Source organism: Elaeis guineensis, chromosome 2 (assembly GCF_000442705.2).
Source record: "Elaeis guineensis isolate ETL-2024a chromosome 2, EG11, whole genome shotgun sequence".
Classification (NCBI taxonomy): Eukaryota; Viridiplantae; Streptophyta; class Magnoliopsida; order Arecales; family Arecaceae; genus Elaeis; species Elaeis guineensis.
Window position 1 is genome coordinate 119,532,219 of NC_025994.2, and position 23,075 is coordinate 119,555,293.

Sequence of the window (23,075 nt, forward strand, 5' to 3'; positions counted from 1 at the left end):
TTATATTTTATCATTTTTAAGTTAAATCCAATTAAAAATTTAAAAAATTATTATTAATTTATGATCGACATCATTGAGCTAATATATCTGATCCAATTAATAATTTTTGATTTTAAAAATTTTATTAAACTCAATAAATAAATAAAAATTGTAATTGTTTTGAAAAAAATTACTGTAGGAATCAACTTTTCGTTTCATTTTTTTTTTTTTTTTTTTGCCCCCCCCCCCTGGAATTATCCTCCAAGCAAGCAACTGCTGGAACAAAGAGAGATGGAGAGAATGGGTCGCGTGGAGAAAAAAAATTGCAGGTTACTGTTATCTCTTTCCTCGCAAGAATCAAAACAATCCAATGCTGTCTCACATGTTCCGGTTGAGGAGGAAGGCCAAAATCGTACTTTTTGTCCGTTTAGAAACAATCCGTACTTTTCTGCCAGAAGTCCGAAAGAAAGTCAGACTTCTAGATAAAAACAGAACGGAGAAATTTCAGAGACGAAAAGACAAAGAAAGAGAGGGAAATCGCCGATTGTATACGGCGAACAATTGGGCTCCAGACGTTAAAAATGGAGATAAACTGGAGGTAGGGCACTGACATGGACGTATATAACTACTCATGGACTCGCAGTCCTCAAAAATGCAAAATTGTATTCCCGTTAGTTTAAAGGTTATTATCAACTTAGCAACCCCTTCTCTTTTGTTGTTGGGATAGCCATGTCACGCTTGCACATTAGATAGTTAACTGAAGATGCAATTGCTGCTCATTAGATACCATAGCTCAAATCAGGTCCTATAAAATAGGATCTTGAGTCACCCAATAAAAATATATAAAATATTATTATTATTTTATTTGATATCGGTGAAGGAGTCATTGGCTTATGAGTCATCTTTTTTAGGCTCCCACGTCCAATATTTGAATGGACATTTCTAATAATTTTAAGATTGGCGTTGTCAAATTTTTTAATATTATATATTAATATTAAAAAATTAATAATTATTTATATATTAATTTTATTATTATTATAGATTTTATACAGCAGAAATAACAACTATCATTTAATGTGAAAAAAATAATAATTCTTAGTTTCCATCTGCATCAATTTAAAAATATAATTTTATTCAATAAATATTGGCTTATGAATATATTTTTATTAGTAAGTATTTTTATTAAAAATATATTTTTTTAATTTCTGCTTATTATTAATGATGTCGGTAATTGCTGCTTATTAAAAGCTCAGAAAGCAAGGACATCCTTCGCCGATCAATGGGGAAAAAGACAAGAACAACCCAAGTCACTCCGCCGATTAATCGATGTGTTTTCCATCTGGGTCGTCTTCGACTCGCCGAGTGAATGAAAAACTCGGCAGGTGGTGGAACAAAAAGCCCTCCCACCTTTCCCACGGCCATTTCTAACGTTCTCCTTCTAAGTTCTAACCCCTCTCTCCTCTCTTTTCTCTTTCCCTTTTGCTTGTCCCCTAAACCATTCCAAAGCTTCCAAGAAGCCGAAAGAGTCCAAGAAATAGGAAAGAGAAAAACCACGATCCGAAATGTAGACCAGGCCCTTCTCCTCTTTTTGCCGTCCATGGAGGTCCAAAAATGGCGACAGATGGTGATTTCTAGGGCTTGCTGCGGTAGAATGTGGTAAAGGCGAAGCTTTTCTGTCGTTTCTTTTGCTTTCTCGAATTTTTGGCCCAGAAAAGGGCAACATTGGATGAAGGTTCAAGTTTGATTGGGCTGAGAGGAGTTCTGCTCGCTTCTTGCAAGGGTTTGGAGTTGTTCTTTTTTTCCCCCCCCCCCCGTTTTGCTTGGGAGCCAATGAAGCTTTTGTAGATCTTTTTGTTTTATTTCCCCTTCCGGCGAGAATGGCGGAAGGGGTAGGAGCGAAGGTTCGAGTGGTGCGTTGCCCTAAGTGCGATAAGCTTCTTCCGGAGCTCCCCGATTTCACGGTCTATAGATGCGGTGGTTGCAGTGCTACCCTGCAAGGTAGGTTATTCGGTTTTCTAACCTCTTCTTGATATTCCCCGTCATTTTTTCTTTCTGAAAAAAATTGCGTTTTTTCCTCAGAAAGATCGGATCCTTCCTCTGTTTATTTTTTTGTTTCATCTATTTTTCCATACTTTTGGGGATTTTATCAGTCTCAGAAGTTGAAAAGAAGTTTCTTTGCTTTCCTTTATTGTTGTTGTTGTTGTAATTTTTTCTTGTTTCGACCCCTGGTAATACAGCAAAGAAACGAAATCCATCGACAGATTATTCGTTAGAAAGATCGGATGGAGGAGATGTGAAATGTTTTGATAATTCAGAGAGCTGTTCGGAGAAGAAAGGTGTTAATCCCGACTCTGGTTCTGAGACTGATCGAGAGAGCATAGAGGTTGGGTTTAGAAGAGAAGAAAAGATGCTTCTCCATTCGGGAGCAAATTCTATTAATAGCTCTGCGTCCATGACTGAAAACAGGGATGTTTCACAGAAACCCAACGCCTCAAGTTTACATGGTCTTCTACCCTCAGGAAGTGGGATAAGGGACAGGTACAGTATATGGTGTCGCTCCTCTAGAGCTCAGGTCACTGACCGTAATTCCAATGCAGATGAACTGGTTAAAGAAAAGCTGGAAGTTCAGTCTACCGATCTGCATCGCAGAACTCAACAAACCCAAGTATCTATGGGTGAAGAGAGGTGCAGAGCTTCCATCATTTGTGGGCTGCCAAGGGATCAGATGAATGGTGTTCCAATTGCTCCTTATGCTGATGAAGGTCCATCTAGCCAGCAAATGAAGCTTACTCATGGATATGGTAATGGTGGCCCAACCATGAAGCAGAAGAGGGAACGGGCCGACAAAGCTGAGTATCTCGAGCAAGATCCTGCACAGCTTCTGAGAAAGCTTGATGAATTAAGAGATCAGCTTCGTCGGTCTTGCGAGGTTGTGGACAGACCAAAAGATAGGATACCAAAGAACAGAAGGGAAGCCTCTTCTTCATATAATCATCAAGGCCATGGTACTTGGTTTCCTGAGGGCTTATCATCATTGAATCGAGACTCTAGCCTGCATCCTTGTATACCCAATGGATACAGTACGGGGCTGCCGAACTTTTATCCTGGATATGGAGAACCATTTGTGTCACAAGCACTTGGGAGGACTTCTTACCACTGCCATGTTCAGTACCCAGAGAGACCAATGTGCAACTGCCCCTGTGGACATCTTGATCTAGATCCTGTAATCTCTTATCATCATGAAGGGTTTTACCCTCAACCTGCCTGCTCCTGTGTGCACTGCTACAACAAACACCAGGTGCTGCCTGCACAGGCTCCTCCTGCCTTTATCAGTAATAAGAGGGTTCCTTATCTTGAAAACAATCATGGGTTTTACCATGTGGATGGTCCATCTGTGTCTGGTTCACGAAGTTACAATCAAACATATGGCAGTTCATCTTTGTATTCTCATGAGCAACAGTCACAACAAAGTGCTGCATTTCCTGGGAAGACAGATAGTCGTCCTTGTCAACCCAAAGCTGGTGCTGCTCCTTTCGTAGTTTGCTGTAATTGTTTTGAATTGCTGCTGCTACCTCAAAAACTTAAGCTTACGGTAGAGAAATGTTTTAAGTTGCGCTGTGGGTCATGCTTTCAGGTAATATCATTAGAACTTGATGGGAAAAGACTTGTTACTTCTGCCCGTCCACCAGCCACGCCTGCAACTAAGATCAGTAATGGCTCTAATGATGGGTTGAATGAGGATTTTCTCCCTCAAAGCCATGCCAATAGACATCCTGATACTTCTTACTCAGAAGATTATGATAGCCCAGGCTATAACATCCAATCTATGGTTGAGAACCTAGTTTCTCCTCCTACATCAAGTCATGAAATGACTGGAAAAAAATATGACTTAAACTTTAGTCATGCAGATAAAATGCAGGGGATCTCCACATCTTCCAGTAGGTCTGAGGATGTGGAGAGTCCAGACAGTCAGATGTGTCAGAGAGATGCACCCAGCTCTGCAGAACTGCCCTTTGAGGATGAAGTGACTTCAGATGTTCCAGGTCTACCACTTCGTGAGCATTTGGCGCACCCATTATCTAATCAAGTAACATATGGCTCTGGAAAGGGAAGCACTAGTAGACGCTATAATCAGAAAAAGATTGCATCTTTTAATGGAAATTTTCAGCAAAACTCTGAAAAAGACGTACAAGCAGCAACTGAGATTGATTTGTCAGTTGATGAGTACTCCAATCCTGATTTCTCTCAAGATTCTTGGGAAGTAAGAAGAGATGAAGATCAACATAGGATTGGCAAGGATGATGATTCATTCTTTGCTGGCCTTATGAAGAAGACCTTCAAGGATATCTCTCTATTTAATCAGTCAGGGAAGGATGATAGATCAAAAGTTTCAATTAATGGCCACCCTATTTCTGATCATTTGGTTAAGAAGGCTGAAAAGCTAGCTGGACCAGTGTATCCTGGAAAATATTGGTATGTTACTCGTTCACATGTAGGACATGCAAAGGTTTATCGACCAGCTTAGTACTTTATAATTCTTTCTTACTCAGTGGTTCATCTGATGATGTGTGTTCTCATGCATGTGTGCAGCATATAATCCGCAGCATATAATCGTGAAAGCATGTCTTAGAAACAATCCATCTTTAGGAAGTAGTTTAAAAAACTTCTAGGTCTTGAGATCGAACACATAATACCTGTGGAAATACCGAACATTGAGACACTGATATACAGATTGCATACTTCAGTCTTCGCATAGCTGTTATATATGTTTGTGCTATAGTTAAAACTTTTAAGTTAAACAAGAAGAATCTTGATATTATATATGTTTTATCCGTGACAACAATATGGTTGTCCTCCATTTTGAGCCTTGGTGCAATGGTAAGATTGCTCAATTGTGACCTCAAGGTCACGAGTTAGAACACTGAAACAACCTCTCCACACTTGGGGCTAAGGCTGCATATATCTGACCTTTCCCAAATCCTGCAATGGTGGTAGCCTCATGCATTGGGCCATCCTTTTTTTATCCACGACTACTGACCAAATACCAGATTAAATTTAGGGTCATTTAGAAAACACCTTTGAGTTATTCTACATGCTGTAATTATGATTTAGGAGATGTTGTGTAGATTGTATTGCAACTTGCATGTTATCTACTTGTTGTTCTTCTTCTAGAGATTACATGTTCTGCTGCCCTTGTGATTCAGGTATGATTACCGTGCTGGATTTTGGGGTGTCATGGGACATCCATGCCTTGGCATAATTCCTGTAAGGGCAACTAATTCTGAATAACAGTACTAGCGTTCTATTACTGGATTTACTGATAAAATGCTTGATTTGGCAGCCATTCATTGAAGAATTCAATTATCCTATGCCCCAAAATTGTGCTGGTGGGAATACTGGAGTTATTGTAAATGGGAGAGAGCTTCATCAGAGAGATTTGGATTTGCTGGTTAGCAGAGGACTTTCGCCTAATGCTGATCAGTCTTATATTATTGAGATTTCAGGAAAGGTTTTCGATGAAGCGTCGGGTGAGGAGCTTGATAGTCTTGGCAGGCTTGCTCCAACGTGAGTTACCTTGCTAGTAACACAAACTCAGCTTTGTTATGTGGTGTTAGTCGATTGAAAATATATTAGCTGCATATTTAGGATAATTTCTTGTGTTTTTCTTCCTTTTACATGCTAGGCTATTTTTCTGCTCTTTTGGCAATATGTACAACCCCAACTAACTTAACGTTTAAACAACAAATGAGACCCCCTAGAAGATTCCCTGAGTCGATGACGACATGGTATAAAGCATAAAATCTTGGATAACAATTGAAGCATGAGATAACTTTCAGCTAAGTGTTTCTGAGCATTTACAAATGAAAATCCTAGTATAAAGGACAATTCGAAGTCTTTTCCTGAAATTGTATGAATGATTTTGTGAGTTGATGCTAGCATGATATGAAGCATAAAATATTGGATGGCAATTGAATCATGAGAGAACTTTACAAATAAAAATCCTTGATACAAAGAACAATTTGAAGCATTTGCATGAAACCATATGTGATTTCATCATCACCATCAATCTTACAATGATCTGACATTGGAATATAATATAAAGATTGATTACATGAACATAATTGTGTAAGATTTTTCAAATATTGTAATTAATGTTGTGGCAGCCTGTGAAGATGTTAGCAAAGCCTTATATATCTTATCATAACTGCTCAACATATGCAGTCATGTGCACTTGCCAAACTAAAAAATGTTATTTGAAGTTACCACGACTTTATAAGTAACAAGCTTTGATTTATCATATGTACTGCTACTTTATTTTTCCATATCATGCTACAATTGGTGGGAAGGACTATATGTTGGTAGGTGTCTCCAGGTATGCTCCTGCAGCTTCTTTGAGACTGTCAGCCCTTGCACTCACCTCAAAATAGTAGGGAAAACACCATTGACAATGCATACTAGGAATAGGTTTTGAAGATACAAAGATGCAGTAGGTAAGGCCGAAAATCAATCTGGCTAGATTGTTAAGTTCCTGTATGCTTGTATCCTGAAAGATCCAATTAAATTAAGTTAATGAAAGTTTAAAGGGCCTCTTAATGTCAAATAGGAGCTAAACAAGATAAGGGATGAAAGGTCAAGCCCTGATAGTGAGTTTTAAGTGTTGATCTACCTCTGTTGTGGTATCTGTATACCTTTTTAAGCCAATGTGGGACTCAATTTTTAATTAGTGGTGGACCTTTATTTTTATTATTATTATTATTTTAACTTCGCCTTGACCTTTCTTAGGCTTTTGGAGGTGCAAACGCTGTTGCAGAGGTCCATCATTTTTTCGTTCTTTAGTTGATGTTTTCCCCTTCTATTCTTAAATGTAGTTAGCATTTCAGGGATTCATTGCCTCAAATATTTGCCTTGGTTAACAGTTATGCCTGTCCATTGTTTACTATTTTCTGTGGTTTTACTGTCTATCCCATATATAATATTTAACATATCAGCTTTGCTTTCCTTTCTTAGACAGTCTTCTTGAATGAATCATTGGATTGTCCAAGGGCTACATGCCATTATAGCATTTTTAGTTTTTCTTCTTTTTTTTTTTTAAAAAAAAAAAGCATTACAGGGCTCTTTGGTTCCATTCATTTTTATCTTCATTCTTGGTGTCACCTTGTTTCCAGCCAGTGTTATGTTTGCAAACTGTGTGCATTTCCTGTGCACCCAAGCAGGTTGAGACCAACTACTGATGCATCCGTCTCATGTGCCATCGCCATCTTTTGACTTGCATTAGTCTTCTGATGGATGTGTTGAGACCTGACCACCTGAATAACGTTTGTGGGCTCATCTATTATTAGCATTGCCAGCTTGTGGACCCCTAGTATCATTTGCCCATGGCATTCCATTGTTTCCTTATTCTAGTCTTTATTTCTGTTCATTGACTCTGCGAGCCTTTCTGCTAGCTCCTCCACCTTCAACCCACATCATCAACTTTTAAGTTATATTCCTCCACTACTGATGTCATTATTTCCTCGGAATTCTTTGTTTTTGTTTTTTTTCCTTTTTTGAAGTTGTCAGGGTTGTGGCATGGCATTTGTTGTCTATCCACAGTCTACTATGCACTTTTAATATGGAAATCCACAATCAACTGTACAAATATTATGCAAATGGCTGAGCTTAACCCTCTCCGCATTCACAATCTCAATGGTGATGTTGGAAGCAATTGTCTGGCAACCCTCAGACCAATTCCATTAGTTTATATATCCTTTGATTCCCAAACTTTTAGAGGGAAAGTCCAATCGTTATGAGTTATGATGTTCAACTCATTAACTGGCCTACTTCTCAAAGCTGAGCTTGCTAAGTAAAAACCTTGTATGATTACTGAAGCCTACGCACATTGGCTCATCTCATAAACCAGCACATTGGCCCCTATCCTTCTAATTCTGTTCAAATTTTTCAGTGACTCTACCTTCCTTATCATTCAGTCTGTCTTTCCAATGGAGAATTTTGGTTTGTGATCCATCCTGAAAGGGAGTGAGGTGGGGGTATCATAGTGTTCAAAATAGTATAAGAGCCTATTATGCTGTAGACTTGTCAGGCCATTTAATTAATTATATATTCTCCCTACATGTATTCCTTTCTTCAATTTATGAATCTGTATGTATGTGGATCTCTAGTGTTGGCCATGCTTGTCTGATTGTATGATTTGCAAGTGTATATACCATATGAGAAGTTGCATTCACTAAAGTATGTGCACTTTTAGTCTCATTTAATAATCAGCCATTGCAAGGAGATGCTTAAAAGCTGTCTTGCAGCTGATTTATGAACATCAGGCCTTGTTGAGTTAGTAAATTAAGTTCTTTTGAAAAGACTAATCATCTTGTGTTTCTTGAATGGCCATTGATTAGATGTGGCGCTGCATGCTGTTGTATATGTTCTACTCTGAATGTTATTACTTATAATCCACCAGGTTTTTTCACATGCTGCTTGCTGAAAAATGCATCTTCATAAGAAGAATTTATCTAATTCATTGGAGTTTTCTGGTTGGTCAACAGATTTTATCCCTTGAATCTTTCAATAAATTCTGTCCTTTTGATTGATCAGAGTTGAGAAAATGAAACATGGATTTGGTATGCGGGTTCCAAGAGTGATTGCTTAGCTGCTTGTCGGTGGCTTTGACTTATTTGAACACCCCATGAAGGTTCCAATACAAGGGACATACTTCATGAAGCTGTTGAGTACTAGTGATAGAGGTAATTTCACTAATATAATTCAATGCAAAGCTCTGGTTGTTAGATTTGATTCAGACGCAATCCTGACATTTTTGCCAATCTCATCAGGTCTAGTGGTGCCACTTTCTCATCTTCGAAGCCCGATTGCCCTGCTAAAATTATTGCCTTCTTTTGTTCTTTTGTTGCGATACCATGAGGTCAGAATAGCCGGCTTGCAATTTATAAAAGCGTGGTTCATCATTCATTTGTTTTTCGTTTTGACTACAATGATGTGTTGTGGAATCTATCTTATGCGAGGCTGGATGGTTTCGCACTGAGACATTGGTTTATCAAAATGGCTATTAGCTGAGTGTGAGATGCTTTCTACTTGATACAGAATTCTATTTTTGTGGAGAAACTTGGCTATCCTTCAACGTAATCTGGAGCTTAATATTCTGATATAAACCAAACTTCTCTAAATAGAAGTATTTTTCCACAGTATTGGCTTGGCTTTAACCTGTAACTGTCAGTGTTACCAACTCATCATCGACAGCAAACAGATCTTTCCTTAGCACCACTTTAATGAAGCTAGCTGCTTATATTTTTGGGTGATGCAGTGGATTAAGAGGACTTGGTGTGGTTCGAGGTCATACTAATTAATGGACAGGGGAGTTTGTTTGTTTTTTGGATGGAAGAGCGGGGAGGATATTGGTGGTAGATTGAGGCACTTCCAAACGTTTCCTTCTTTTCGTTCTAACGGAGATGGACCTTCCTCCCTTCTGTTTTAACACAGAAATTTTATCAAAAAAAAAAAAAAAAAATCACGGAGAGAGATAGAGGAGTGATGGTCTTCAATGACCATCTGGGAGCAGTTTGACAGCAATCACAACAGCATTGTCAGTCTCGAACAGTTCCAGAGAAAGAGAGGTGAAATGTAATCGATCTTGGTTCGCCATTACCGGCGGTCTCGGCTCATCCCTCATCTAGATCCACTTTTTAAGCAAAAATCACCCTTATGTAGATCTGTTCTTTCTTTTTTAAAGTTTTACATTTTTATGATTTCTTTCTCCTTAACCAGAGTTTGGAATCTGGGAACCAGAGAGCCTTGGGCCTTTGGAGATCTAAATTCTTCAAGATGAAATATTAATGAAAAAGCATGAATTATAGCTTGAACAAATCTTTTGCTAAGGGATTATTGGAGAATGATTGCTTCTTTTCAGTCTCATGAGGTGATGCATGTGTATAGAGAGATTGATAGTGCGGTTGATTGGATAGTGATATATATAACTAATCATGTAGAAACTGCATCAGATATTTTTAGATTTTTTTTATATATTTTATTTTTTAATTCACACAAATATATTTTCACTAGATTGATTTAATAAATCCGGCTCTACCAAAAAGAAAAAAAAATTCTTTTGCTATGTAAAACAGATTCTTTATTTTAATTGGTAAGGAAAATATTTAAAACTATTGATTTATGGGAGAAGTTTCAAAGAGAACTCCCTTCAACGGCAAGGAAGGGGAAGGAGGTGAGGAGTGAAAGAAAGATTCACCTACTATAATTGGAATTACAGTAATACCCTTCGATTGATCTGAATAAAGCTTCTAATAGGCATACAACTCAGTTCACCATGTAAGCTGCCACATAGGTTTTGTCCTATGTACGGATGTAACTAGCAAATTTCCATTGGTTCCTCACAGTAAGACAGAGATTGATACGCTTAAATAACTCAACTAGGTGTATTGTATTGACAGTCAAGCCCTTACATTCTCTGACGTTATCCACATATAGGTAAATATGCAGTCGTCTATGCATGGCCCTTTTTATATCTATTTCCAATCTAGAGATTGATGACTTTAGTTATTATTCATAAATTAACTGTGGAGAAGTTCATCAACAATGTGCTCAAGAAGAAGCTTTCCTCGTGGAAAAGCTTAAACTTCCACGTATGATTTACTCTATCCATATGAAAATGAGAAGATGCTTGAAGCAAATGTTAGGTATTATTGAATATGATAGAGCTCATGCATTTGTGGGAGGTAATTGCTAAGAGACAAGTCATATATTGCTCAAATGTCTTGGAACTTCTTGTTCTCAAGCATTGATACAGGGCTGCAGTCTGAGATCCATAATGGACATCAAGCTGTCACAGCATAACAGACCAAGGATCTCAGTCCACCATGATGGAATAAATGGAAACTAGTAGCAGGCAGGACAAGGCGTATACATTAATTGAACGCCACTCCTTGCACTTTGGATGCTCTCTTTTGTCATATATGAGAGGCTACTGATCTTGTGGTCAGAGAAATTTGTTAGTTTTTGTTATAAATTAGGACTCACCCAAGCATCCAATAGATCTATCCTTCAAAGCTCCCTTGTTGTTTAGCCAAGAAAAAGAAATGTCTTCATAATTCTCCCGTTTGTTGTGCATGGCTTGCTTGTAAACTTCCCAAGGGGTATGGATCTCAAGAAAGGATTGTAGGACAAGGATAACTGAGATTTCCTGGAGTTTCCTAGAATTTGACCTGGTTATTTGTCGTTTAATTACATATTTGAAAGCACCATTACAAAGTAAATTATAAGATGGAAACTTAATAAATCTCTGAGTTAGGTCTTCCGCAACTCTTTTCATCAAAAAATGGAAGCAGCCAGCCCAACCTTAAGATTGATGAGTTTTTGTTATTTATCTTTGATTGATTGCTTACCTCTTGCTAATTAACCTCTTTTCTGTGCTGTTTCCACCAGCATTAGCTGATGAAATAGGGTATTAACAGATGAAATGGGAAATTGAACCCTGGGGTTTCAAACTTCTAAGGTTCTTTGCAGGACTGTAATAATCTCTTGCTATTGTTTCCGTGCCTCACGATTTGGAAGCCACAAGGGGGGATCCTACAAGGTTGGTTTGATATGGCAAGAGGACCAAAGGCTTGTTGTTGCTCGAAGTAATTGTAATATTAATTAATTAAGAACTTTCTAATCTTTATACAGCACTAAAAAGCGCTTGCCTCCCATCTCTCTCCCCCAAAACCAACCACCACCATCGCTATGCGATCATGCAAAAGCCAATACGAGGACATTTCAAGCAAAAGTATTAATTGTTTTGCGTGCGTGAGAGAGCAGAGTCATTGCAGTCGCTCTTTTTTTCTTCATCCCAATCTTTCTCTCTCTTTTTTTTTTAAAGAAAATACAAAGAGATTTATCAACCCTTAAGTAGGTATAGGCAAGATTTAAAGTGAGACCGTTGGCATCAAAATCAAATAACTTCACCAATCAAGCTAGTTGGCACTCACTAAATAATCTAAAAAAATTATTAGACTCGATATAGATCGTTTTGATTATTACATATAAAATTAGATACGATTTAAGAGTAAGATTCGTCGTATTGAAAAGTTGAAGCGGGAGTCAAATTTAGAAGGTTATAGTTTGGCTATACAATATTCGATGGGGATAATTTTTTTAATAAAAGAATCAAATATTTATGATATAACATCTAATAAATAAGAAATTGAAATGCTTAGTAGTGGACAAAACTCTGTGTTATTAGGTGACAGGCAGGTTATCACCCTCCCCGAAAACATTACATAGGAACCAACTTTTCCTCTTCCCTGTCAATATTGCTCGCTGAAAAGTAACGTAATAATGCCATGGAATCTTTGTAGTTAGAGCAAATGAATGAGAAATCATGCATCAGATTTTTGTCCGTCTGCCCGTCTTTATTAGATTGAAAGATACGTTCTTCAATTAATGCTGCGAGGTATCCGATGTCAAGAAATAATTTTTTGCTTTACTATGAAAAAAAATCATCACCGAGTCCATGCAGAACATAAGCAATGGTCATCAAAAGATGTAATATGCTAACGTAAAATGTAAAACAAAATAAAAGGAACAAGCTACACATATAAGTTAAATTAACTGATCTCTCACTGCAGAACTGTTTTCCCAGTGACAAACTTTTGTTCCAATGCAGTTCTCTTGTGCTCAAGGAATTCATATTGTTTGGAAATTATGTCAGATAACGAGCATTTCTCACGATAGAGACATAAGAATTTGAATTGTTCCATGATTGTGATTTGTTAATTATGATAGTTTAGGCCATAGTCACCAGATTTATTAGTTCATTTAAACTAAATAACTAAATTTTTTTAAATGTAAACGAGAATATGAGATAAAGAATATCTTTTACAAGAGATATAGAAAGAATAAGAGTTGGCCCAGCAATTTGGCTTACGTTTTCATTGCAGACTAAATTTGCTTGTCTAAATTAGCAAAGAAAAGCACATTTTAAAAATTATTTGACATGAATGAGGTATTATATAATCCCAGTGGAGTGCAGGTGCATTCAAGAATGTCGAGCCAATATAGTCATTTTAAAAAGGAACTGATCAACATCCATTGGAAGTAATAACCCCTTCACTAAAAAGCCAGTAAAACACAGACAATAGAATACATGCAATACACGTGAAAAGCTGAATCATTTTAAGAACCATATATGAGACATTATTTGGAGAAGAACTTATTATGTGGAATCCCATGGGATTACTTGTGTATCAAATAAGGATTTTTCACATATCAACAAATTGCTGACTGCTAGACAAGAGCATAGTTTCATGATCAACATATTGTTTTCTGTTCCTTGGACCCATGTTTGCATGAGACTCAATTTAAACAGGGGGTATTCATGAAAGGTGAGTGCCTCTCTCTCTCTCTCTTCGTCCGGTTAAAACAAAAAAAAGATAAAAGAAAAAAAAAAAAAAAAGGATTGGAACACCACCTTACCAGAGTGTGGCAGTTTTCCTTTGGGTTCTTCTTTGCATTGGCCTTTGGGTTCTTCTTCTCAGTTAATTATTCTACCGAGAAAGCTGTCGGTTCCCTCCTCTTATCCTCCCTTCTCTTTTTAAGCATCCCCTCCTCCTCTCTCCGTTGGTGCAGTCCTTTCCTTCTTCTCTGCCTCTTCCATTGGCACTTCCTTCGCCCGTGCTCTGAGAACAGAGCTAAGGCAATGGAGAATGAGATGAAATCGAATATGGAGCCAAGACCTTCCCCTCAGAAGAGAGTTGGCAACTTTCTTATCGCGGTCTTTGGCTGTGCCCTCCTCCTGGCCTTCTCTTACCGCCTCGTCTTCTCGGATTCCACCGGCTTCTTAGTCTTCTCCAGCTTCCCTGCCTCAGAGATACCTATAGATAAAGGTAGGAACTTGCAGAGAGGAAACAAGATTTTCTTCATTCCTATTAGAAAAATAAGAAGCAAAAAGAAATCTTGAGTAAGTGCAGGCTTTATTTCGCATACTCATTTTAAAAGAATTAGTGGGTGCTATGGTTTTCTTGAAATAGAGCAAGTGAAATTTTTTGGAGTTCTTTTTTTTTGTTTAAAAGAAAAAAAGGAGCTTGCAATTCTTGAAAATTAAGTGCTTTGTTGGTTTTTTGCATCATTGCATGGAAGTTTGTTCAGTTTTAGGCTTTTCGAGTTGCAGATAACAAATAAGTGATTGTATTGCATATTTTGTGTTTGTATTTTCTAAAAGACGGATCATGGAAACATGTAAATGCTGGGGGAAAAGGAGCTCCCGAAGGAGACTATTTTGCAGAAAAATCAATTCCTAAAATTTTTCATGGGTGCTTCAAATATTTATTAGCCAAAGGAAGAGCTACACTTTTCTTATGATGTTTGTGATGATGTGATCATGTGACGTTGGTGACTGCAAACGATTTATGTTCAAAGAAATTAAATGGAACGATCAAATATCAAAGAGGTAATAAATAATCTGCACAAATAGAGGGTAAGTCCTTGTGCAATGGTATGATTGCTTCATTGAGGCCTAAAGTCGAAGGTTTGAAACAAGCAAATAACATTTTTAAGACACAACGGTAAAATTGCACGCATCTAACCCTCTTCAAACCTACTGTGATGGGGGGTCTCAAACACTGGACCATGTTTATTTTAGTAATCTACACCAATATCATGGTAATCTTGTGGAAAACACTACATATAAAATGCTTTGAAATTTGACAATATCAAATTATAAAAAATGCTTGAGTAACTCCAAATAAAACTCAAAAAGTCGCTTAGTTTGTATTGTATTCTCGTCACTCACTTTGAATTGGCATCATGAATTGTGCCACATAATGAGGCAACGTGGTTGTGAAAGAATATCGACTTTCTTGTGATTTTTCTGAGTTACCATAGCATGGATCAATTATAAAATAAGATTTTACGGGTAAACAAGGCTACAGCCCTTTGGCTGCACCTCCCTCTATTGGGAGGAGCATTGTTCCGAACAAAAGGGAAGAGAAATAGAGCATTTATGAAGAAATTCAATGGTAGCCTCTCTTATTGTCCAGAACTATGACTTACCTGACTTCCATCCTTTTTTTGGCTATAAAAAAAGTTCATATCTAAATTTTTAATTGTAAATATATACTCAACTCAACTAAGCCTAATCTCGAAACTAATTAGGATTAGCTACATGCATTTTCCTCCATTATGCTTGGTTTAAGGCCATACGTTCTGAAGGATTTGAGATATCAAGTCTTTCTTTGTTAGAATAAGTATAAAGACTCAAACAGAATGAAAATTATTGTTTCAGTATTTAATTTGGTTTGTACACCTCCTTCTTCATTTCTCATTACACCGGATCTCTTTGTCAATTTCAGATCCCCCTTCAAAGGAGAGCACAGATGCCATATATACTCGACTTCCACAAATGGCATTGAATTTAACAAAGGGGGATTCGCTGAAAGGTACCAATTTTGAAAGTTTTATGTTTTGACTTCTGATTTTTTTTTTTTTTAAGCCAAATGGGGAAAAGTCAGTAAGTCATCACCATTTTATTGAATTAGTGAAATGATCATCGAATAAATCAAGTGATGCATGAAAGAAGGTCTTAGTAGAGAACCTCAAGAAGAGAGAACAAAAAATATCAAACCCTCCCCAGAACACCCAAAAAAATAAAACAAGAAAAAAGGGGAATACAATCCACAACAGCCTTCACAATGTGTAAAATTCCACCCATCAATCTGTACAAATTGCCGTTCAAGTATCGCATACATAAACACCGATGATGGGCTTGTGATCATTAAGTTTTACTTGATTCATCACTGGCATCACAGCTGCCCAATAGGTGGTGAAAGAAGACTTCTGAAATAATTAACAAGCATAAATTCATACTTGATCCAAAAATATTCTGAGATTGGGATGACCCTACATGAATGCATGAATAACCATGTTGGATCTGAAACCTGATAATATTTATACCGGTCGAGCAGCGTAGTGTTAGTTTAGAGTGCATTTGCTTTGATTTATTGATAGTAAGATGAATACAATGCCATAGCTACTGTCTGATCAAACTCCTTATGTTTCTTTAGCTTTCTTCTTCTGCCTCTTTTTTTTTTTTTTTTTTATCGAACTTCTAGTAATAAGTATTGGCTTGATAATTACTTGAAACCTGGATGAATGGTGCTGCAGAACAATGTGACCTATTTTCTGGGGAGTGGATTCATTCTTCGGGACCGCCTTACACCAATTCAAGCTGCAGATATATAGGTTCATATCAAGATTGTTTGACAAATGGTCGGCCAGACAGAGGATACCTTTACTGGAGATGGAAACCTTATGGTTGTGACTTGCCCCCCTTCGATGCAGAGAAATTCTTGAAATCCCTGCAAAATAAATCTTGGGCATTTGTTGGTGATTCAATTCTCCGCAATCAGATCGAGTCATTGCTGTGCCTTCTTTCTCAGGTGCATCTTATGCATTTTGTTAAACAAATTGATTTTTATAGTATTTGCTGAAAATATAATTTTAGAAAAAATATTTCATACGCCCCATCTCTTCACATATCTATCGCATGCAGCAGCCATTAATCTCATTAAATAGGTTTTCCAAGTCACCAAAATAGTTTACTCTGTATAGAATTTGGAAGCTAAAAAATGGTCGGCTTTGCTTGTTAAAGAGCATGAAAAATTAAAATTTAGTTTCATAACTCGAACAGCAACTCATCAATTTCTTTTTTCTTTTCTTTTTAAGTATACACTCATAGTTTTCCTATAAAATACCTGTGAATGACGAGCCAATGCATCCTGGTCCTCAGGTGGAAGAAGGTGAGGAGATCTACCATGATGAAACATTTCAATCCAAGACATGGTACTTCTCGTCCCACAACTTCACCCTTGCATTGATCTGGGCTCCTTATCTGATCAAAGCTGAGATGAAAAATTCAGGCCACTCAAATGATGGTATCCAGCTTCATCTCGATGCCCTCGACGACGCATGGACAAGCCAATATAGTAAGCATGACTACGTACTCATTTCTGGTGGACAATGGTTCCTCAAAACAACTATTTTCTTGGAGAATGGCTCCATCATTGGCTGCCACAACTGCCAAGAGAATAACATAAGAGAACTTGGAACGGACTACTCTTATCAGAAAGCCCTTGAACTGGTTTTCGGCTTCATCACCACATCCCATCACAAGCCGCTCGTTGTCTTGAGGACTTGGACGCCGGACCACTTCGAGTATGGGGAGTGGTACAATGGAGGGGTCTGCAACAGGACAGAACCTTACAAAGAAGGTGAGTTCGGTGGTGATCCGATCGACCAAGTGATGCGAGGCCTGGAAATAGAGGAGTTCGAGAAGGCGGTGGCGGATGGATCGGAGCATGGGACTCGCCTGAAGCTCCTCGACACCTACCATCTTTCGCTGCTGAGGCCTGATGGACATCCAGGACCTTACAGGAAGCTCCACCCTGATATCAGCAAGAGACCCCAGAATGACTGCCTTCATTGGTGCTTGCCTGGACCAGCAGACACCTGGAACGATTTACTAATGGAGATTGTGGTTAACGAGGGAGACCAGAGGTATTCGTTCTCTCAGTATATATACGAGCATAAGGAATAAGCCGACAAGTCACCGGATCGGAGGACAGAGTTTGTGATCTTGTTTTACACATATTAATCTTTTGCGTCTCGTTTATCAGAACCAGTTCTGTCGATTCTATGCGGTCATGTTTTATTATATTGATAAGCTTGTGATGTTATATTTTTATCTTTTGGATCTGTTCTGTTCGTTTTATGGAGTACTTGGAGCGCATTGATTGTTAGATCTTGGAGTGTGGATCGCATTTATTACAGAATTTATTTTTGCTGTCTGACATGGAGTGATGGATTGTGTCATGAGGACCATGTATTTACTCCGACTAGTTTGAAATTATTGTGTGTCACGCTCCAAATATGCACTTGTAGTTCCATGTAATCTAGTATCAGGAGTCCCTTTTCAAAAAGTATATGCTTCCGATTTCTCAATAAAAAAATGGTGCAGTTAGCTTAATGCATAATTTGCTCTGTGATTTCTGACAATCAATCCGATACCAACTTAATTCACAAGTGTCGCCTGATCCACCTCGCATTTTAAAAAACCAAATTCATGCTACCTCCCCCTCATGACACTAAAAATCTTTTTTTTTTAAGAAGCATTATTTAAGAAGCATTTGATTTGTAATCGAAATTAAAATAGAAATGAAAATGAGAATGATTTGGAATCGGAATCGAAATGGTCAAATTCTTCGAAGTATTTGATTCGTGATCGAAATCGAAATCGAAATCAGAATCGAAATGAAAAATTGAATCCATAGAGGAAATTAGAGATTGAATTCTATATACATTGACCCATTTTCATTCCACCTTGAAATCGGAATAGAACTCCTTCCAACCAAATGGTTGGAATGGGAGTCACCCATTCCGATTCCGATTCCAGACTCCCATTTTCTCCAACCAAACACTCCCTTAATATAATCAACAGAATCAGTATGATCAGGCTAACACAATGTTCTGACTCGCCCATCAACAAGAGACATGTTCTTGGCCAGATTACTGAAACTTTTTATCTGTAGATTACAAATTAGTAATTCACCAAAGAGTGCTCGTCAAAAAAGAAATAAAAAAAAAGGCTATCTCGACACCCAAAACATCTAATCCAAGTTCCTTCATTTAAAGCATTGGAGAATAACTTGCCATCGGTTTGCAAACAAAGATACGTGCTCTTTAGGGTTCTCAATGTTAATTGTTTCATTTCAATACTGTTGGAGCTTTTGCTTTGTGTTCCATAGAGAGAATCCTTATCATCAAAATCTTGAAAGAAATCTTGCACATTTCTTAAAAACAAGGACCTATAATATCAACAAACCAAGCAATGAAATATTCTTCTGTCGGAACACTGCTTTTCTCGGATTTTTGTTAAAGAGAAAGATAGGTACAACAAAATATGCTTAACATTCTGCACATCACTAGAAACATTCCATTCAAGACTCAAATGAGCAACTATAAGCTTTCAGTTTCAGTTTGGAGAACTTCAACAAAGGCTGCAAAAAACAATAGTTAATTTGGAATGCCTTCCCCATAATTTTTTTTAAAGAAACAGCAATAGATTCATTCCAATTATAAAGGGGGAAAAAGCAGAGGAAGTGCAAGACAGGGAGAAAGTTAAAAACCAGAGTGTTGGGGGATACCCACCGACCGACCGACTAACGGCCCGACCGACTGACTATCGGCCCGACCGACTCCGACGGACGACTCCGACTAGCCGACAGACCGACCGATCGTCGGTCGGGGCGACCGACTGACGGATGCCATCACCGGCCAATTATCGGCTCACGACCGACTGAGGATACGTCGGGCGCACCTTTGTCCGACCGACTGAACCCGGAGGTCCGATGGCCGACTCACGAAAGGCTCGCCGACCAATGGAGGGGCCCGACGCCACTCAGCTGGCTACCGACTTTGGGTCGGTCGGCTCCTCCAACCGCCGTACAGCCGCCAGACCTTGTTAGCTCTGACACGGACATGCGGCACGGCTACCTAGGGGCATTGTCCCGCCGAGGGCATTGTCAACCCTGGTGATTTGACAGCCGCACGGCGACGTGACATTTTCACGGCGACTCTGACAGTCCACAGTGAGTTGACAGTTCCTCACTTGTCCGCGCCATTAATGACGGCGCCATACCGTGCTCCACTATATAAACCGGGGAAGGCAACAGTGCAAGGGATCGATCCGCTCCGTCTCTCCCGAAAACCACAGGCTCGCTCCTCTCTCTCTCTCTCTCTCTCAGAGCTCTCTGTCTACATTTTACTGTTGCCCAGTCACCTCTCTGACTTGATCATCGGAGGGTCCCCGCCGGAGCCGCCTCCGGTCAGTGCGGACTTCGTTTTGCAGGTGCACGCTCCCCGGCGATCGGACGACGAGGCGATTGGCCGCAACAGATTGGCGCGCCAGGTAGGGGACAGCATGACAAAGACAAGAGCTCAACGATCGAGGATCACTGGGTCGGCGAGGCGCTCTTCCCGTCGGGAAGAGGCCTCCCCGCCCCCATCGGCGGCGGAGCCTAGCTCTCCGCGCCCTGCAGTGACCACGGAGGCCCAGATTGCGGCTATCGTATGGCAGATGACCGTACTGACCGACGCAGTCAAAAGCCTCCAGCAGCAACCGGCGGCCCGACCTATGCCTTCCAGGAGCAGCCGCCGACGACCGCGCCGATCCCTGTCGCCTCCGTGCGAGCGCCCCCGACAGCGCTCCCACGGAGAAGAGGAGAGACGACCATGGCGCGACGACCGACGGTCCCAGCGGCCCTCCCCTTCCCCGTTGGAACGGGCGAGGAAGGAAAAGCGGCCGCGCACACCGTCGGCCTCCCTCTCAGAATCTTTCGGAGACTCCACTCCTGGGGTCTCCCAGCATCGACGAGCGGACGACTACGAGCGACGGTTCGAGAAAATCGACCGCCGACTCGCCCAGTTGCAGATGGACGGCCAGAAGTCTTCGAACGATGTCGACTTTCAGACCGCCCAACCTCTCTCCCGACTGGTCCTCGACGAGCCGATTCCCAGTCGGTTCAAAATGCCGCATGTGGAGCCATACGACAGCTCCACCGACCCAGTCGACCACCTCGAGAGCTATAAAGCTCTCATGACGATCCATGGGGCAACCGACGCTCTTTTTTGCATTGGCTTCCCCGCCACACTCCGCAAGGCTGCCAGGGCTTGGTACTCCGGTCTCCGATCGGGTAGTATCCATTCCTTCGGGCAGCTCGAGCACTCGTTCGTGGCCCATTTCAGCACCAGCCGAAAGCCGCCGCGAACGTCGGACAGTCTTTTCTCCCTCAAGTAGGGGGAAAACGAGACGCTCCGACACTTCGTGGCGCGATTCAACGCGGCCACGCTCGAGGTCCGGGACCTCAACGAGGACATGGCTGTCTCAGCCATGAAGCGGGGCCTGAGGGCATCCCGATTCACCTATTCTCTGGACAAGACCCTCCCCCGAACTTATGCTGAGCTACTGGAGCGCGCATACAAGTATATGCGCGCGGACGAAGGAGCGTCCGACCGACGCTTGGCCGAGCCCAGAGGCCCGAAAGAGAAGCGGAGGAAAGGTCGGGAGCCCGCCGAACCCAGTAGGCCCCCGACCGATAGTCGGGTCTCGTCACCCCGACGGATCTAAAAATCGCCCCGGCAACAGACTCCGAGGCCGGTGCGCCCCAGGTATGACTCCTACACTCCTCTCTCCGCTCCCCGTGCGCAGATCCTGATGGAGATCGAGGGAGAGGAATACCTGCGACGGCCTCCGCCTCTGAAGGCAAAAGGCCTCGACCGACGGAAGTACTGCCGGTTCCATCGAAGCCACGGCCACGACACCGAGCGGTGCATCCAGTTGAAGGATGAGATTGAAGCTCTCATCCGCCGGGGGTACCTCGGCAAATTCTGGAAGGGTCCGCCGACCCAACCAGTTGCCGATCGACGCCCCCAGCCGACTGAAGAGGCGGCGACCAACCAGCCGACGGTCGGAGTCATCAACATGATCTCCAAGCGGCTGGGCCCGGGGACGTCTGCAGGGGGGAGCCGACGAAAAGGCCACGCCCGGGCGACGTAATCACCTTTACGGAAGACGACGTTCGGGGCATCCAAACTCCCCACGACGATGCTGTTGTTGTGTCGGCGACAATAGCGAATTATGATGTAAAATGAATTTTTGTTGATAATGGAAGTTCGACAAATATTTTATTTTACTCGACCTTCTCCCGAATGCGACTGTCAACTAACCGACTCAAGAGGGTCTCCATGCCCTTGATCGGCTTTGCCGGAGACGCCGTCACGACAGAAGGAGAAATCACCCTGCCCGTGACGGTCGGCACCGAACCACGGCAAAGCACGGTCTCCCTCACTTTCGCGGTCGTCCAAGTTCCTTCGGTTTACAACGCCATACTTGGACGACCCAGATTGAACGCCCTCAAGGCGATCATCTCGACGTACCATCTCCTTGTTCGATTTTCGACCAAAAACGGAATCGGGAAGATGCGCGGAGATCAACAGCTCGCCCGACGATGCTTCCAAATCTCCGCTCAAAGCGACGAATCGAGGGGTTCTCTGACAATCGACAAGCTGGACCAACAGGAGGAGGAAGAACGAGGTTCGCCGGTCGAGCAGCTCGAGGCGATCCCGATAGGAGAAAATCCCGACAGGAAAGTTTGGGTCGGGTCTCAATTGCCCGACGCCGAACGACGCCGACTGACGGAGCTGCTGTCGGCCAATGCCGACATATTTGCTTGGTCGGCAGCAGATATGTCGGGCATCCCTCCAGAAACAATAACTCACCGACTCAACATCGACCCGACGATGAAGTCGGTGAGGCAGAAGAAAAGGTCCTTCGCCCCAGAGAGGCAGAGGGCCATCGACGAAGAAGTGGACAAGCTACTCGAAGCAGGCTTCATCCGAGAGTCCACGTATCCCGATTGGCTCGCCAATGTTGTCATGGTCGAAAAAGCCAACGGGAAGTGGAGGATCTGCATCGACTACACCGATCTAAACCGAGCCTGCCCAAAAGATAGCTTCCCACTTCCGAAGATCGACCAGCTGGTGGATGCGACGTCCGGATTTCGACTGCTCAGCTTCATGGACGCCTTCGTCGGGTACAACCAGATCTGGATGGCGCCTGAAGACGAGGAGCACACTGCCTTCGTGACCCCGAAGGGCCTCTACTGCTACAGGGTGATGCCCTTCGGATTGAAGAACGCCGGCGCCACCTACCAGCGACTCGTCAATAAGGTCTTCAAAGATCAGATCGGGCGTAACATGGAGGTGTACGTGGACGACATGCTGGTGAAGAGCACGCAGATCCCGGACCATGTTCAGGATCTCGAGGAGACCTTTCGCACCCTTCGACGACACTGAATGAAGCTCAACCCGACCAAATGTGCTTTCGGGGTGACCTCAGGGAAGTTCCTCGGATTCCTCGTTTCACAGAGAGGGATCGAGGCCAACCCTGAGAAAATAAAGGCGATCCTCGGCATGCGCCATCCGAACACCAAGAAGGAGGTCCAACAGCTGAACGAAAAAATCGTCGCTCTTAGCTGATTCATTTC

The 23,075-nt window shown here is 41.4% G+C and overlaps 2 protein-coding genes across 2 annotated transcripts; both read left to right on the forward strand.

Annotated features, from left to right (window-relative positions):
• The first annotated feature begins 1,439 nt into the window (after positions 1-1,439).
• LOC105039539 (uncharacterized) lies at positions 1,440-9,064 on the forward strand. The gene is made up of 6 exons (XM_010915723.4): positions 1,440-1,977; positions 2,217-4,452; positions 5,184-5,244; positions 5,321-5,544; positions 8,566-8,714; positions 8,802-9,064. Exons 1-5 carry the CDS (start codon positions 1,857-1,859, stop codon positions 8,618-8,620), a joined length of 2,697 nt encoding a protein of 898 aa, XP_010914025.1. The 5' UTR covers positions 1,440-1,856; the 3' UTR covers positions 8,621-8,714; positions 8,802-9,064.
• A 4,489-nt stretch (positions 9,065-13,553) lies between these two features.
• Positions 13,554-17,771, forward strand: LOC105039529 (protein trichome birefringence-like 26). The gene is made up of 4 exons (XM_010915716.4): positions 13,554-13,862; positions 15,327-15,413; positions 16,138-16,412; positions 16,763-17,771. The coding sequence occupies exons 1-4, from the start codon at positions 13,676-13,678 to the stop codon at positions 17,567-17,569; spliced, it is 1,356 nt and encodes a 451-aa protein (XP_010914018.1). The 5' UTR covers positions 13,554-13,675; the 3' UTR covers positions 17,570-17,771.
• Positions 17,772-23,075: the final 5,304 nt, after the last annotated feature.